This window comes from Leopardus geoffroyi, chromosome C1 (genome assembly GCF_018350155.1).
Source record: "Leopardus geoffroyi isolate Oge1 chromosome C1, O.geoffroyi_Oge1_pat1.0, whole genome shotgun sequence".
Classification (NCBI taxonomy): Eukaryota; Metazoa; Chordata; class Mammalia; order Carnivora; family Felidae; genus Leopardus; species Leopardus geoffroyi.
Genome location: NC_059328.1, coordinates 11,898,813 through 11,916,939, shown reverse-complemented (window position 1 = coordinate 11,916,939; position 18,127 = coordinate 11,898,813). Strand labels below are relative to the sequence as shown.

General features: G+C 42.1%; 1 protein-coding gene across 1 annotated transcript in view; it reads left to right on the top strand.

The window, feature by feature from the left end:
• FBXO42 (F-box protein 42) overlaps positions 1-18,127 on the top strand; it is a 99,206-nt gene that overhangs the window by 43,707 nt on the left and 37,372 nt on the right. Inside the window, exons 2-3 of the mRNA XM_045475793.1 lie at positions 6,500-6,766; positions 10,560-10,676. Coding sequence (XP_045331749.1) covers positions 6,517-6,766; positions 10,560-10,676 — 367 coding nt within the window. The 5' untranslated portion in view covers positions 6,500-6,516. The remainder of the gene's footprint in view (positions 1-6,499; positions 6,767-10,559; positions 10,677-18,127) is intronic.

Sequence of the window (18,127 nt, the reverse complement as noted above, 5' to 3'; positions counted from 1 at the left end):
ATCTCTCTCTCTCTCTTTTTTTTTTTTTTTTAAATCTCACGGGATGTAAGCACAGTGTTTTCTTCTTTTATTTTTTAAGTTTATTTATTTTGTGAGAGAGGGAGAGAGTGCTTGTACAGAGGTGGGGGGTAGAGAAAGGGAGGGAGAGATAGCAGGCTCCATGCTGTCAGCGCTGAGCCTACTGGGAACTTGAACTCATGAATCATGAGATAATGACCTGAGCCGAAATCAAGAGTCAGATGCTTAACCGACTGAACCACCAGGCACCCCACACAGTATTTTCATGTATAGCAAATGTCTCATTGATATTTGTTGAACGCATGAAGGTATACATTTCTATTTTCCCATTTTCTTTTTTTTTTTTTAACTTTATTTTTTTTGCTTAGTTTTGAGAGAGCAAGCAGGGGAGGAACAGAGAGAAAGGGAGACAGAATCCCAAGCAGGCTCCATGCTGTCAATGCAGAGCCCAATGCGGGTCTCACAAATCGTGAGATCATAATGTAAGCCGAAATCAGAAGTTGGACACTTAACCAACTGAGCCACCCAGGTACCCTCCCCATTTTCCCATTTTCCCATTTTCTATAACTCTTTCATTTGACTTAGTACAATGATAATGTATGTTATTAATAAGAAGGTCTTGTTATCTTAGATTGAATCATTTTGTGGTGTTCTATAAATCTTCACTTAACAGTATTTTATATTTTTAAGAGTAGAATTTAATACCTTTTAGTTATGTTAGTACTGCTAAGGTGGGTAACTTCATGAGTTCATATCGATATCCAGAAGCCTCAGAAGCCCTCATGTTGAGCAATGACTGGGGTGCTTTTCCATTCAATTCAGCCACATGATTTTCAGTTAAGTCTCAGTGCTTTATTTTACTGTCAGTAAGAGGTTCCCTTATTGAATTTTTGAAAAGCTTTTTGAAATTGTGAAGAATAATCTCGATTGCATTAAAAAAAATTTTTTTTTCAATGTTTATTTATTTTTGGGACAGAGAGAGACAGAGCATGAACGGGGGAGGGGCAGAGAGAGAGGGAGACACAGAATCGGAAACAGGCTCCAGGCTCCGAGCCATCAGCCCAGAGCCCGACGCGGGGCTCGAACTCACGGACCGCGAGATCGTGACCTGAGCTGAAGTCGGACGTTTAACCGACTGAGCCATCCAGGCGCCCCAATCTCGATTGCATTTTAAATGTTTGTTTGTTTTTGAGAGAGTGAGAGAGAGAGAGAGCGAAAGATAGAGAGCATGCACACGACGGGGAGAGGCAGAGAAGGAGAGAATCTCAAGCAGGCTCCGGTCTGTCAGTGCTGGACTGAGCCACCCAAGGGCCCCAATCTTGATTGCATTTTAAATCTTCAGGTTCCTTTTAGGTAGGTGAAGTGTATTTTGATTTCCATAAAGACATGTTTACTCCAAAAGGATTGTCAGATGTCTAATGTACAGAAACCAAGGCATAGTTAATCAAATATTGTACTAGGATCTGATAATAACTTTTACATGGATAACGAAGTAGTTTTGTTCCCATCCTGAATTTCTGTGAATTGATTTTAACTCTTTCCAAGTTAATCACTTTCCTCCAAGGAGTTCAGAGTAGTTGTTGATATCTGCTACCTTTATAGAATCTTCATATTGGTAGGGAATTTTCATTACTTACGGGTAAAGAGGTTTTCCCACGTTGTTCTGTGTGACTTACCCTGGATCACACAGCATTATATAGGCAGACTCTCCATTTCAAAATCTTAACCTTAGTTTATACTTCAGAAAGGCAAGGCATTTGGATCTTTTTTTTTTTTTTTTTCCGGTAAATAAACTCTACACCCAATGCGGGGCTTGACCCTGCCATCAAGAGTCACATGCTCTACTGCCTGAGCCTGCCAGGTGCCCCAGGGCATTTGGATTTTTGAAAGTGATTTGTATTCAGTTGGATGTGGTCAGGTAGTATACTGTATATAGTATAGTATAGTAGTGATACTACTGGGCCAAATAAATGGCTTCTCTAATACCACCCATCTTGATCTAGCCAAGGGTCATTGGGTCTGGCTCAGGAGTCCAGCAGCAGACTCACAGGCCAGTGTACACCTTAAAAGGCCAAAATTCAAGGGACCAGAGAGAGATGTCCATTCTGACCAATAAACTACCTTGACAGCAGCCCATAACATGTAAGGGTAGGGTCTGCTACTCCTGGATGTACTGACGATGTAATTTCGATTATGAACTAACAGGAAGTCAGCACAAGGGTGTTGTGAGTCCTTGTGCTAATTTGAATGTCTAGTGCTAGTGAGACAAGATGGCCAGGCAAATGGTCTCTGCCCTCAAGAAGCTCAGATTCCAGTAAACCGACTTTGTTTGATGTTTGTCCCCAAAACTTGGGGAAACTAAGAAGGCTTCACACAAACGTGAAGGGTATGGAAGATTTTTTTTTTTTAAAGACTTCATGATCTCGGAGTTGGTTTGAGCCCTATGTTGGGTCTAGAGATTACTTAAAAAAAAAAAAAAATGTATCTTTAAAAAAAAAAAAAAGACTCCATGAAAACCGTGGCACCTGGCTGTCTCAGTCTGTAGAGCATGCAAGTCTTGAGCTCAGAGTTGTAAGTTCGAGTCCCACATTGGGTGTAGAGATTACTTTGAAAATAAAATCTTAAAAAATAATAAATACTTCATGAAAACCACATTCGGTGAGTTAACAACAATTGCATGTGAAATGTTTTATAGGGCTTCTTTTGGCATGAAAAAAAACTGTTTCAAAATGCCTCCATATCCTGTGGGAATGTGAGTGATGATTTCATTACCTAATCATGGAAGTGAAAATGAGGGACCGTGCAAATTGGTCCTGGAAGTGTAATTACAAGGAATTACATCTGAGCCCATCCCTGTGTGTTCTCACTGGCATTTGTGCTCAAGGCCAAGTTCGCAAACATGCCCCCAGGAGCATCGGGTTTGGTGCTTTTGTGGACAGTAAAATGGTTGAATGGTGAGAGTTAACTTAAAACTGGGCATTACAAAAGTTTGCATCCCTTTATGTAGGCTTACTAAAGGGAGTAAGAAGTTGTTTTATTGAGCCAAACAAATTTATTTTGCTTGGGGGAAAAATAGTATTATACAAATAACCTTTTGCAGTCTTCATTGATTCAGTTTGTTCTGAAGCAGACCCTAGACTCACAGTCTGTCAAGTTGTTGAGTAAAGAACAACTATATTTGAGATACTATGTTTAATTCAAATGTGAAAGATGCAGCCAAACTTAAGGAATCTGTTTCTTTGGACTCTTTTCCTTGGTGAGTTCCAGAGCTGAGTGGGAGTTAAAAATATGAGAAAGTCAATAAATTAGGGAAGATAGCCAGTGAGAGGTGAGAAATGATAACTTGTAGAGGGGAGAAAAAGAGGGAATACGGGAAGTAATTTTTTTCCAGTAGTAAAAGGTACCTTTTTTATCCCCCAGAAAAAATTTTTAATTTTTGTTTTATATTGTACCCCAAACTGTACTCTTTCGGGTAGGTGTTGGACCTGGAAATGGAAAGACCTCCTCTAGCAAGTTAAGCATGTGGAAGAACCGCTCACCCAAGGTGGGGAGCAACTATCTAGGATCCTTTATGTGCTATGGTTACAGTAAACCTACAGTAAACACTCCTTCCCTGCTGCAGGGGAGTGGAAGACATTGCCACCACCTTCCTCTGCTGCTGCCCCAACGGCGGGGGTGGGGTGGGGGGGGATTTCGGCTGCCCCACTATGTGTATAGCTCGTCACCAGTCCTTCACCATCAGCAGGACTCCAGCAGCCACTCTGCCAGGATACATTGTCTTATCATGAGCTAATTTGATAGATGAGTTTCTTGGAAGCAGTTTAATGACTTGATTCATGTTTTCATTTCCTTAATGTGATCATCCCTCCAGTTTTTAAGATGTACGCAATTTCCTGTATGATTTATAGGAGTGGCAAGGTGAGGTGGGAAGCTTCCCTTCTTTGCTTTCCTTGTCCCCCTCACCTTTGGGAACATTTCAGATCTTTGTTCATTTTGTTTTGTTTTGTTTTTTAAAGATTTTATTGGGGGTGCGTGCCTGGGCAGCTCAGTTAGTTGAGTGTGCGTCTATTGATCTTAGCTCAGGTCATAGTCCTGGGTCATGAGATCGAGCCCCACAACAGGCTCCACGCCTGCTTAAGATTCTCTCTCTCTCTCTCTCTCTCTCTCTCCCTCTCCCTCTGCCCCCTCCCCTGCCCTATCTCTCTTTTTAAAAAATTATAATAAAAAAAGGATTTTATTTTTTTAAGTAATCTCTGTAACCAACGTGGGGCTCGAACTCACAACCCTGAGATCAAGTGTAGCGTGCCCTGCTGACTGAGCCAGCCAGGTGCCCCTGGAACATTTCAGATCTTTCTCAAAACCCCAAGTGTATTTCAGAATCACTCTTCTCTTCCCATTATTTTTTGTTCTTTACATCAGTACTAGAGGCAATGCTGGAAATTTGTAAGGTGAATGGCATAGTGAATGGTCTGGGTAGGTATGTGTGGTCAAGGGGAATAGGTGTATTAGAAAATAAGAAAACAAACTCAGATGTCCTTTCAAGAAAAGACTTCCTGCCCATCTGTAAGGAGTGTAACTGAAGAAAGCTGTTAGTCTCTTCAGGGTCAGCCTCAGCTTTGGAGCAGCCCCCCAGCCATGGCTGAGCAGAGCAATGACAGATATGCTGCATTCTGGAGCCTTCTAAATGGCCGCCTTGTTCCAGGCGTTGTCAAATCTGCATCACACTCTGCTCCCCCCGCCCAGTCCTGCTTCCTTCTTTTTTCTTCTCACAAGACTTCTCCCCATGAAACATTTTTTCATTCCGAATTTTGTTTTTTTTAGCATTTGCTTCCTGGGTAATATAACCTGTGACACACTTCTTACATAAATCACCCTACTCCCTTCATTTTACTGTTTTTTACCCCAGGCTGTGCATGAAACATCATGGGAATGGTGTGAATGAGTTGCTTGCCTCTGCATGTATATTTCAGCATGTTGTGCTCTTTCTAGAAAATTTAGGGAATAGAGAAATTAAAACTCAATCATAATGATTTTTTTAAATACCTTCACAAGAGGTAACTTGATAATGGCTTATTTTGATAAACTTTAGAGAAGTGCATTAAACATTAAGTGCTCATCTTGGTGAATTTATCACAAACTGAACATATCCGTATAACATTACCCAATCAGGAAACAACTTCACCAGCACCCCTGCGGCGCTCACTTTGAAGAGCATGAATTAATTTTACCTGGTTTTGAATCTGATAGAAGTGTGGCCATGTAGTATGCACTCTTCTGTCTTTGGTTCAGTGTTGTGTTTGAGAGTTACCTGTGTGGGTGTCTTGCAGAAGTTCCATTGTGTGAATGGACCACAATTTATCTGTAACATTGTTGATGGGCATATATATTGTTTCTGGTTTCTTACTCCCTAGATCTGTTTTGATGTTTTCTAATACAAATGTTGCCTAGTATTTGGTATTTTAGCTGGGTAAGCCTATTCTTGGAACGTTTATTATCCTTGTAAGTGAATTGTCTTATGTAAGAATTTGTAAGAAAAACTTTTCTTTTTTTTTTTTTTTTTTTTTTTTTAAATTTTTTTTTTCAACGTTTATTTATTTTTGGGACAGAGAGAGACAGAGCATGAACAGGGGAGGGGCAGAGAGAGAGGGAGACACAGAATCGGAAACAGGCTCCAGGCTCTGAGCCATCAGCCCAGAGCCCGACGCGGGGCTCGAACTCCCGGACCGCGAGATCGTGACCTGGCTGAAGTCGGCCGCTTAACCGACTGCGCCACCCAGGCGCCCCAAGAAAAACTTTTCTTAATCCACATCCTCAGAATGTTCTTACTACTCTTTATAGGACCCTCAGTTAGTTTTTCCTTTGAAGTCTGAGGTCTTGAATCATGTTACTGCCAAGGGAGTTTAGTTGCTGTTCCTTTTGCTGTCTGCCAGTCAGATGCTTGCCTTAGAGGAGCTGTTACGGAACAACTTTCGTGTTTTATGGTTATGCCAGAACTCGGCTGTCATTCTGATTTACAGTGGAGAGAAAAAATATAATCAGAAGCTTTTAGGGGTGCCTGGGTGGCTCAGTTGGTTGAGTGTCTTACTCTTGGTTTCAGCTTGAGTCATGATCCTGGGATCGAGTCCCGCATTGGCTCCACACTGACAGTGTGCAGACTACTTGGGATTCTTTCTCCCTCTCTCTCTGCCCATCCTGCATGCATTCTCTCTCTCTGTCTCTCAAATAAGTAAGCCTCAAAAAAAAAAAAAATAATAATAATAATAAAGAAGCCTTTAGGGATTTGTTAGATTTTGGGGATGGGCTTGGTATTTGAGCTCTACCTGTCAAATTAAGGTGGCTCTCAACTAGTGTGGGAAAGTGCTGGAGAACAGATTTCACACCGAGGGTCTAAAAAATATCATGTGCAGCTTGGATGCATGTGCCTGAGTTATTTCAGAGCTTCTGACAGTGTATGCTGATGTTTGTTCATTTCCCACTATAGCTGTTGAGTGGAATGTCATGGCCAGCTCCTCGGACAGTGAAGATGACAGTTTCATGGCCGTGGACCAAGAAGAAACTGTGCTGGAAGGGACAATGGAGCAAGATGAGGAGCCCCACCCAGTACTGGAGGTTGAAGAGACTAGACATAATAGGCCCATGTCTGAGCTGCCAGAAGAGGTTTTGGAGTATATCCTGTCCTTTCTTTCACCATACCAGGAACACAAAACTGCAGCCCTTGTCTGCAAACAGTGGTATCGACTTATCAAAGGTACTGTGCAAAGTGGAAGGCTTATTTATCTATTTCAATTTGTTTTAATGGCTTATTTTCAAGGTCCCAGTTTCGTTTTCTCCTTTCTCCCTTAAATTTATTGTGGTTCTAAAATTTAGTGTTAGACAATTAACTGTACATTTTCCTTTTCTCTTAATTCTGGTTAGTTTTATGAACAGCTTGGATTTTGTAGCATTTAATCCAACTTGCAGTTTTAAAATGTGGATTCTTTTTTTGCATATTCTTAGAGTTGGTCTGGTAAGTTGTGTTGTTCTTGAACAGATGAAGTAGGGATGCATGTGGGATAACAGTACAGCTAATGTTAATATACCTCTTACCATTGTCAGCCACTGTTGTGACTGCTTTACTGTCCTCACAGAAAACTCTGAACAGGTGAAGAAACAAGAGTGTGAGAGGCACAGTTAAGTAACTTACCCAAGGTCACACGGGTATCACGGGGGATCGAAGGTCCACATTCAGGCAGTCTGGCTTTAGTGTCCGTGTTCTTTAAGAGGATATCATTTTGTTTCTTAAAGTAGCTAATTGTGGCAAATATGGGACTGTGCAAGTATTTACTGCTTTATTTTATCTCTAAGTGATAAAGGCTCTATGCATATCTTTTACTTTTTAAAATGTTTTTTTTTTTTAATGTTTATTTTCGAGAGAGAGAGACAGACAGAATGTGAGTGAGAAAGGGGCAGAGAGAGAGGGAGACACAGCATCTGAAGTAGGCTCCAGGGTCGGAGTTGTCAGCACAGAGCCTGACAAGGGGCTCGAACTCATGGACCGCAAGATCATGACCCGAGCCGAAGTCGGACGCTTAGCCAACTGAGCCACTCAGGCGTCCCTCTTTTACTTTTAAAAATGAGTTTCTCCTCTTCTTCTCCCATTTTTCTCTCTCTCTTTTTTTTTAACATTTATTTATTTTTGAGAGAGAGAGAGAGAGAGAGAAAGAGAGAATCTGAAGCAGGCTCTGTGCTGACAGCAGAGATGCAGGGCTCAAACTCACAAACCATGACATTATGACCTGAACTGAAGGTAGATGCTTAACCAACTGAGCCACCCAGGCACCCCTTCTTTTGTTTTTTTTTTCAATGTTTATTTATTTTGAGAGGGAGAGAGAGAGAGAACACACGAGTGAGCATGAATTGGGGAGGGTCAGAGGGAGAAAGAGAATCCCAAGCAGGCTTCTCACTGTCAGTCTACAGAGCCCTACTCAGGGCTTGATCCCAAGAACCATGACCTGAGCCAAAATCAAGAGCCAGCAGCTTGACAGACTGAGCCACCCACACACCCGTCTTCCATTTTCTAATCAAGTTTTCAACTTTAGCTAAATGTTGTACTTAACAGGGGTGGTGTATTTTTAATTTAATAGATAGCAGTTATTTTTTTTTACATTTACAGTTTTACATTTACAGTTACATTTTAACTGGAAAGGGACCATTTTTGAATGAAGACCAAGCCAGTTGAATAAACTTTGATCAAGCAGTTTGTTCCTTCCTAGTGGGAACAGGCAGTCAGAAATATGACAGGAAAAAACCTTTAGATCAGAATCAGTCTTAAAGTCATTTCCTTTCATCAGGGTGGTTCTCATGGGGCATGGGGTCATTGTCAATTGCTCAGAACCCAACCTGGAAGGCTGAGGACCAGCTGTGTTGAAACCGTTTGCTGGGTCCTGTGCTCATCTGCTTACAACTGGTAATGCTTGCTTTCTCTTTGCAGATTTAATGGACCCTTCAGTAGAGATTGAATGCTTACCCTGCGAAAATAGATGATTTCACCTCTAAAATAGAGGTGGAAGAATCACAGATGAGGGGCTATGATCTAATCAAAGTTATGAGTTTATTCTTGGTTTTATATGGCATTCTTACTGTTTTGATATGTGTGTATGTGTGTGTCTATATATATATAGCATATGCACATAGATATGTGCATATGTATGTATGTATATATACATATGTATGTATATGCACATACATATATGTATACATACATATATACATACATTTATACACACACACACTTTTTTATTTTAAAGAGGGAGGAACCCTAACCTAGCACTCACAGTCTTAGATCTTCTGGGAGAAGGAAGTCACTGCCAGGATAGCTTCTTCTTTCCCCCTCTCTATCATTGTGTATGTGTCCCTTATTCATTACTGCCTTACCTCAATTCAACATTTTCAAATCTGTTACTTTCTTCATCAGAGTATAGTTGGCACTGTAGTCACACATTAAAGATGACTATCTTTTAATATTCCAGTTCTTAACTGTGAGTTCAGCCAAAGGATAGTAATCATCATTGGAAAACATGTTTAAATACTGTGATCCTGCTTAAGGATCCACTAAGGTGACATGAATTAAAAAATGATACATTCTTTCAAAGTGTAACATAAATTATTGTACTCTTCATTCAAAATGTTGCTCTTTGAAATAAGGTAGTCATTTCATGGGTTAAAAACATAGACTGTTCCAGAAACATGAAGCTCTCACCTTTTAAAAAACAAAGACTTTTATTTTTCTTTCTTTCTTAAGAGAGCTCAAGCTAGGAAGGGGCAGAGAGAGGGAGACCAAGGCTCCAAAGATCCTAGCAGGCTCCATGCTGACAGCAGAGAGCCCAAAGCAGGGCTTGAAATCATGAGCCGTGAGATCATGCCCTGAGCCCAAGTCAGACGTTCACCTGACTGAGCCACCCAGGCGCCCCCATAGACTTTATTTTGTAGAGTGGTTTTAGATTCACAGCAAAATTGAGCAGAAAGGTCAGACATTTCCTGTTTTCCCACATCCACAACCTCCCCTACTATCAACATACCCCGGTGCATTTGTTGCAGTTGACAGACCCGCATGGACACATCATCATCACCCAAGTCCAGAGTTTACATTGGGGTGCACATTCTGTGGGTTTGAACAAATGTATAATGATATGTATCCACCATTATAGTACAAGCGCTCACTTTTTAAAACAGCTTTCCTTAGTTGTAAATTCATCATTTCATAATTCAGTGTAAGCTAATTATTGTCTCCTCGTTTATTAAGACGGAATATGCTTGGTTCCCGTGGTCTAACCATAGGCATTTATGAACACCTGTTTTTTATATTCCAGACGCTGTTTTACCGTGCTCTTTCTCCCAAAGCTAAATTACCCCCAGTCCCTTTGCTTTGTTTAAACAATTCCAATTATTTAAATTAATTTAATTTTAATTTTATTTTTTAAGCTTATTTATTTATTTTGAGAGAGTCAGAGAAAAAGTGTGAGTGGGGGAGGTGGAGAGAGAATCCCAAGCAGGCTTTGTGTTGTCAGCATGGAGCCCGACTGGGGCTCTGTCTCACAAACCACAGTATCATGACCTGAGCCAAAAGCAAGAGTTGGATGCTTAACTGACTAAGCCACCTAGGCACCCCAGTTACTTACTTATTTTTAAAGTAAACTTTATGCCTATCGTGGGGCTCAAACTTACGTCTCTGAGATCAAGGGTCACGTGCTCTACTGACTGAGCCAGCCAGGTGCCTCTACCAGTTATTTTAATGTGTTGCTTTAAGATATGACATAAAGGGGAGCAGAGTTATAGTGTGAGCTAATTTTGTAACCTTGACCTTTGTAACACTTAGCCACCCTGAGCCTTTGTAAAGTGAAAGGATTGGATCTTCTACTTTCGAAATTCTGTTTCTTACTTTGAATGAAAAATAAGAAACTTAGGTTTTATAGAAGTTATGTGACAGCTAATAGATGCAGTTTTAATAATTTGGTTGGAAAGTGAAGTATCCAGGCTGAAGCATTTGTTATTTTTGTCTTTAGGTGTAGCCCACCAGTGTTATCACGGTTTCATAAAGGCTGTCCAGGAAGGAAACATTCAGTGGGAGAGTCGGACTTACCCTTATCCTGGAACCCCGATCACTCAACGGTTCTCACACAGTAAGTATTTACTGTGAGAGTAGATGCCATCCTGCCCGTGGTCATATTTCCAAAAATTCCTCTGGAGGCATGTATTTTGTTTGACTTTTTAGTGAAGAGAATGTAAAATGAGGACTTATATTAACTTCAGAATCAGGGAAGAGTGTGAGCCTAAGTACAGCATAGGCACCTTGGTATAATTTTATATTTGAATTTTTCTAGTATCTCTACCCCAAAGAGGTCAAGGTGTTATCTTGGACTTGAACATTGATATCAAGTAAGAGGATATCAAAGAAGTACAGGAAGGTGTTTCCAAGATCCTGCTTAGGGAGTAGCCAGAGTTTAACACTAAGAGTTGAAATAATTCTTTTTTTTTTTTTAAATTTTTTTTTCAACGTTTATTTATTTTTGGGACAGAGAGAGACAGAGCATGAACGGGGGAGGGGCAGAGAGAGAGGGAAACACAGAATCGGAAACAGGCTCCAGGCTCTGAGCCATTAGCTCAGAGCCTGACGCGGGGCTCGAACTCACGGAGTGCGAGATCGTGACCTGGCTGAAGTCGGACGCTTAACCAACTGCACCACCCAGGCGCCCCTGAAATAATTCTTTATTTTAACATAGTATATGTTTAGCCAACACTGAATTTGGCTGGGATCACACAAAGATTTTGAACATGAAGGGTATTAATTTTAAAATGTCAATTTAAATAGTAAAATTATAAATGCTCTGGTAAATAAGACACAATTTAGAGTTTTTATTTTTTATTTAAATTTTTTTAATGTTTGTTTATTTTTGAGAGAGAGAGAGAGAGAGAGCGAGCACGTGAGCAGGGGAGGGGCAGAGAGAGAGGGAGACACAGAATCTGAAGCAGGCTCTAGGCTCTGAGCTGTCAGCACAGAGCCTGAGGTGGGGCTTGAACTCACGAACCGTGAGATCATGACCTGAGCCGAAGTCAGATGCTTAACCGACTGAGCCACCCAGGTGCCCCTAATTTAGAGTTTTTAGATTATTCTAGAATTAACTCTCCATTTGAATTTGATTTTTGTAGACACCATTTTATTCTATTAGTGATTCATACCTTCATCAAAATGAGATTAAGATGTGGTATATCTTAGGCCAGTACAGGTATATTAACAATGGTTCTCCATAAAGAAAGCTCGTGGCAGTGGGGTGGGGGTGAGGGAGCTCTAAATACTTTCTCATAATTACAGCTTTAATTATATTACTTCCCAGTTCAGAAACCTTCAGTGCCTGTTGCTTACAAGATAAAAGCTAAACTTAGTCTTATATTCAGAGCCCTCTTTAATTTGACCTGTGTTCAGATTTACCACATCATCTCCCAGCTTTGCCCAAGAGCTCTCCTCTTTCAAGCTGTCACATTGCCATGCTGGATTCTTCCTCCCTGGAGTGTTTGTATCCACTTAGCTAACGCCTGCCTTTCCTTGAAGACTCCATTGAAGTTCTGGCTCCTTCGTGAAACCTCTCAACTCTTTAGCTCATAGAAAATATTTTCCTGTTCTGAGCCTATGTTGTTGTCTGAAATACTGATTTTGATACTTTCTGATACTCTTTTTTTTTTTTTAATTTTTTAATGTTTATTTTTGAGAGAGACAGAGCACGAATGGGGGAGGGGCAGAGAGAGGGAGACACAGAATCCAAAGCAGGCTCCAGGGTCTGAGCTGTCAGCACAGAGCCTGACATGGGGCTTGAACTCATGAACGGTGAGATCATGACCCGAGCCGAAGTCGGACGCTTAACCGACTGAGCCACCCAGGTGCCCCAACTTTTTGATACTCTTGAATATTACTGCTAATTTTGAACTCTTTTGTGTTATTCAGGTTTTAATTTTAATTCCAGTATAGTTAATGTACAGTGTTATGTTACTTTCAGGTGTCCACTGTAGTGCTTCAGTACTTCTGTACAATACTCAGAGCTTATCATGATAACTGTGGATATTTGGAACTCTTGAGGGAAGGAGAGTGTATTGGTTATTCATGTTTTTTAAAAAACTTAGCAGCTTAAAACATTTATTATCCCACAGAGTTCCCAAGGGTCAGGAATCTGGGAGTGGTTAGCTAGGAGGTTCTGGCTCAGTGTCTCTGATGAGGTTGCAGCCAGTCTGTCAGGGCTGTAGTCACCTGAAGGCTTGACTGGGGCCCGGGCGCTCTGCTTCCAGGTTCACACAAGTAACTGTTCACAGGAGGCGTCTGTTCCTTAGGACTTGGACCTCTGGGGGCACTTGGGTGGTTCAGTCGGTTAGGCATCCAACGTTGGCTCTAGTCAGGATCTTGCAGTTCATGGGTTTGAGCCCCATGTCGGGCTCTGTGCTGACAGCTCAGAGCCTGGAGCCTGTTTCAGATTCTGTGTCTCCCTCTCTCTCTGTCCCTACCCTGTTCATGCTTGCGCACTCTCTCTCTCTCTCTCTCTCTCTCTCTCTCTCTCTCTCTCTCATAAATAAACATTAAAAAAAAAAAGGACTTGGACCTCTTTGTGGAGCTGCTCATGACTTGGTAGCTGGCTACCCACAGAATGAAAGAATGAATGATTGGGGAGAGAAAGAGAGAGAGAGAGAGAGGGAGGGAGAGAGAGACACCAAGATAGAAGCTGTAGTGTCTTTTACAACCTAATCTCTGAAATGAACCTCTTTCCTGATCCGTTCTATTGGTCACACAGATATTGACCAGCAGGGTAAATACCAGGCTGTGAGGACCTTTGGAGGCCATCTTGGAGGCTGGCTGTCCCAAACCCTGTATTGTATTCTCATTTCCAGAGGAGAATTCAGTACACAATTATAATTTATCATTGTCTTGGAACTGGATCTAAATAGATCAAAGGAGCAGGCCAGATGGTTGCCGTGTTCTCCGTTCTCTCCAGGAGCTGTTTTACTTTTGCTATCGTAACCCCCCTAGGGCAGTGGGTCTCAAAGTGTGATTCCTAGGCCTCTGGGGAAGAGGGCAATCTGTGAGACCCTTTTGGGGGTCTGTGAAGTCAGCACTGGTTTTCTTTGTTTTAATGCCCCTGCCTTGAGTTTTGCACAGGCTGTAACAGTTTTACTCTGCATTGCTTTTGTACCATTAGTGCAAATGTCAACAGAGTGGAAAAGGCCATTAACAGCAACTACTGAAAAACAAAAAACGTAAACAGGGCACCTGAATGGCTCAGCCCATTGAGCATCTCTTGATTTCAGCTCAGGTTGTGATCTCATAGTTCGTGAGATAGAGCCCCAAATTGGGCTCTGCGGTGACAGCATGGAGCCTGCTTGGGTTTCTCTGTCTCTCTCTCTGCCTCCCCTGTTCACACTGACTTGCTCTCTCTTTCAAAAAAAAATTTTTTTTTAATGTTTATTTATTTTTGACAGAGAGAGACAGAGCATGAGTGGGGGAGGGGCAGAGAGAGAGAGGGAGACACAGAATCTGAAGCAGGCTCCAGGCTGTGAGCTGTCAGCACAGAGCCCGACGCGAGGCTGAGGCTGGAACCGTGAGATCATGACCTGAGCCGAAGTCGGACGCTCAACCGACTGAGCCACCTAGGTGCCCCACTTGCTCTCTCTTTCAAATTAAATAAATAAACATTAAAAACAGAAACAGGGGCCACTGTTGGTTAAGCCTCTGACTTTGGCTCTGATCATGATCTCATGGTTCGTGGGTCCAAGCTCCACCTCCAGCTCTGTGCTGCCAGTTCAGAGCCTGGATCCTGCTTCGGATTCTGTGTCTCCCTCTCTCTCTCTCCCCACCCCCCCCCCACCCCCGCACTCTATCTCTCAAAAGATGAATAAATGTTAAAAAGCAAGCAAACAAACAAAAAACAAAGCCCAGGCTACTGTTACTACTACTGGTACTTCCTTCTCTTCCTCTCTCCCTTCCTTCCTCCTCATCCTCCCCCCCCCCCTTTCTCTTCCTCTCCTTCTTACTACAAAAATAGTTTTTGAAACGGACTTGAATGTTTTCAGGAATCCACACTTAAATGCTTAATTCATTTAAGACTATAAATGAATCCTTGTCAAGCATATGTAATGAGGGGCACCTGGGTGGCTTAGTCACTTTAGCTCAAGTCATGATCTCATGGGTTTGTGAGTTTGAGCCCCTAGATCTAGCTCTGTGCTGACAACTCAGAGCCTGGAGCCTGGAGCCTGCTTCAGATTGTGTCTCCTCTCTCTGCCCCTCCGCCACTCATTCTCTGTCTCTGTCTCTCTCTCCCTGTCTCTCAAAAATAAATAACCATTAACAAATAAATTTTTTAAAGGATATGTAATGAAATTACAGGAGAATCCATGTTAGATCCAGTATTTGTTGTTGAGGGAGGGTTAACTTCAGTTACTGACAGATAATTGGAATGAGAGGCAGAGACAGAGTTTCTAAAGACTGTTTTAAGATGGCTTTTTGAAACAAGTATTTTTAAGAACCCTAAGTGAGGGAAATGGAGTGAGTCTGGATAAAGTAGAAACCAAGCTGGGAAGTATTCAGGGGTGAGTAATTATCACGGACAGACAATTTAGCTTTCTTTTTTTTTCTTTTTTTTTTTTTTTTAAACATTTATTGATTTTTGAGACAGAGAGAGACAGAGCATGAACCAGGGAGGGTCAGAGAGAGGGAGACACAGAATCTGAAGCAGGCTCCAGGCTCTGAGCTGTCAGCACAGAGCCCAACGTGGGGCTCGAACTCACAGACTGCGAGATCATGACCTGAGCCGAAGTCAGCTGCTCAACCGACTGAGCCACCCAGGCGCCCCGACAATTTAGCTTTCTAATGAGAGAAGAAAAAAAATTTTCAATTAACTAGCTTTTGAAAGAGTATCATTACAAAATAGTGACAGTTATTTGCAGGGGACATAGAGAAGAAAAATAGAGTGAGTAATCTCACAGAAATTCAGAGGTTGGTGAATTTCAATATTTGTTTTTACCTTAAATTTTTTTTCATGTCTTCATTTAAAATCCAAGAAAAGGTGCCATAGATTTTTTTTTTTTAAGTTTTTTAATGTTTATCTATTTTTGAGAGAGAGACAGCGAGCAAGCAGAGGAAGGGCAAAGACAGAGGAGACACAGAATCTGAAACAGGCTCCAGGCTCTGAGTCATCAGCACAGAGCCCGACACAGGGCTCGAACCCACAAACTGCAAGATCATGACCTGAGCCAAAGTCGGACGCTCAACCCACTGAGCCACCCAGGCGCCCCAAAGGTGCCATAGATTTTTTAAAAAGGTGTCTGTGTGTCTCGTTTCCTCTCTCTCAGCTCATCTCTCACTGTTACCTTTCTCTCTGCATGCTGGCAGACTGAAGAGAACTGTTACACAGAAATGGGCATTTTTCAGAATAGGTTGAAAACAAGGAATTCCTTCAATGTCTTTCCTTAGCTCCTTCCTCTTCCTACTGCATGTTTCTCCCCAGAGCTCAATTTTATTTCTTTTTTCTTTTTCTTTCTTTCTCTCTCTTTTTTTTTTTTTAGAGACAGAGCGCAAGTGAGAGCAAGCAAGTGGGGAGAGGGGCAGGCAGGGGAGGCAAGAGAGAGAGAGGGAGAGAGGGAGAGAGGGAGAGAGAGAATCTCAAGCAGGCTCCACGCTCAGTGTGAAGCCTGACACAGAGCTCAATCCCATGACCCTGGGATCATGACCTGAGCTGAAGTCAAGAGGTGGATGCAACTGACTAAGCCACCCAGATACCCCTCAATTGTATTTCTTATTCCTGATTCACATTGAGCTGGAGATCTGCATTTCCAATTCTTTGCTCATATTGCCACAGAGATACACAGATGCTTCATATCTAGTCAGCTAAAAGTGGAATTCAGTAGTTCCTCCCAAGTTTTCCCCTCTCCATAATTTAGTTAATGGCATTATCATTCTCGCAGTTACACAAGTGTGAATTCTCGGATTTATCCTCAATTCCTCTTCTTCCTTCAGTAACAAAAGTCAGATCTTGTTGATTCTGTTCATCTCTGCAATCTCTCTCATATCTTTCCTTATTTTTCCCATTACTCACATTTATGAATGTGAGTAATGATTACATTACTCATTAGAATGATTACATTCTATCTTTCCTAAATCTTTTCTAAATGATTGCATAAATAAGAAGTTCAGGTTCTCCATCTGAACCTGAACGAGACACTGTTGGCAACCATCTCTAAAGCTGGGGACAGTGCCACCGCCTAGGGCATTTGGAAATGTGTAAGGTCATTGTTCATTTGCTTGACTGGGTAGCACTGTATGCATTTAGTAGGTGGGAATGCTCGGTGTCCTGCAGTGAATGGGCTGCTCCTCCACAAAGAGAATGGACCTGCCTAAAATAATAGGAGTCCCTGTTGGGAACCACTGTAAGTGAAGCATCAGACCCGTCTCATCACTCCTCTGCTAAAAAACCTCAGTCTTGGGGCACCTGGGTGGCTCAGTCGGTTAAGCGTCCGACTTCGGCTCAGGTCATGATCTCGCGGTTCGTGAGTTCAAGCCCTGCGTCGGGCTCTGTGCTGACAGCTCAGAGCCTGGAGCCTGTTTCAGATTCTGTGTCTCCCTCTCTCTCTCTGACCCTCCCCCATTCATGCTCTGTCTCTCTCTGTCTCAAAAATAAGTAAACGTTAAAAAAAAAAAAAAAAAACACAAAAAACAGAAAACCTCAGTCTTTCCACGCTGATGGAGGAGTTTCCACTCCCCTTGGCTTTCGAGGCCCCAGCTTACTCTTTCAGCCTGAATCTCTCCCACATCTTCACACAGCCAGGCTCCACCCACACGAGACTCCTTGTTAGGTCTTACACTTCCCTACTTGATGGCCTTGCTCGGATGCCCTGATTTCCTTCTCCCTTCCCCTCCAGTTCCCCTTTTCGTCCCTGGACTTGTTTGCCCATTGTTAATGGACTAAAATGTTCTATCCTCTAAAACCCATCTCAGAGATAAAGCCAAAAGCCACCTCTTCACAAGCTCCTGTCAGATTCCCTGCCATGGAGATTAAGATCTTTTTTTCCTCTGCCTATACACCCCTAAAACACTGCTCTTGCCTTTCTTTTACTGTTTATTACCATCTGTCTGTCGCCATAATTGTCTGTGTTGGAGAGGCTGCATATGAAAGAAGAATTTTAAACTTGATTTAAAGTTTAAATCAAAGAGCCAAGAAGAATTCCTTGGCTCTTCTTTTTTTTTTTTTGAAGATTTTTTTTAATGTTCATTTTATTTTTGAGAGAGAGAGCAACTGCAAGCGGGGGAGGGGCAGAGAGAGGGAGACCCAGAATCCAAAGCAGGCTCCATGCTCTGAGCTGTCAGCACAGAGCCCGACGAGGGACTCAAACCCACGAACCGTGAGATCATGACCTGAGCTGACGTCAGACGCTCAACCAACTGAGCCACCCAGACGCCCCCAAAAATATGTTTTTAACTGCAAAATGATAGAGTGGTGAAGAGATCTCTTCCTCAAATGGTTGTCTGCTTGAGGACAAGCAGGTTCCAGGTATTAGACATCCATGCACCTTTCACAACACTTGGTCCATAGTTGAAATC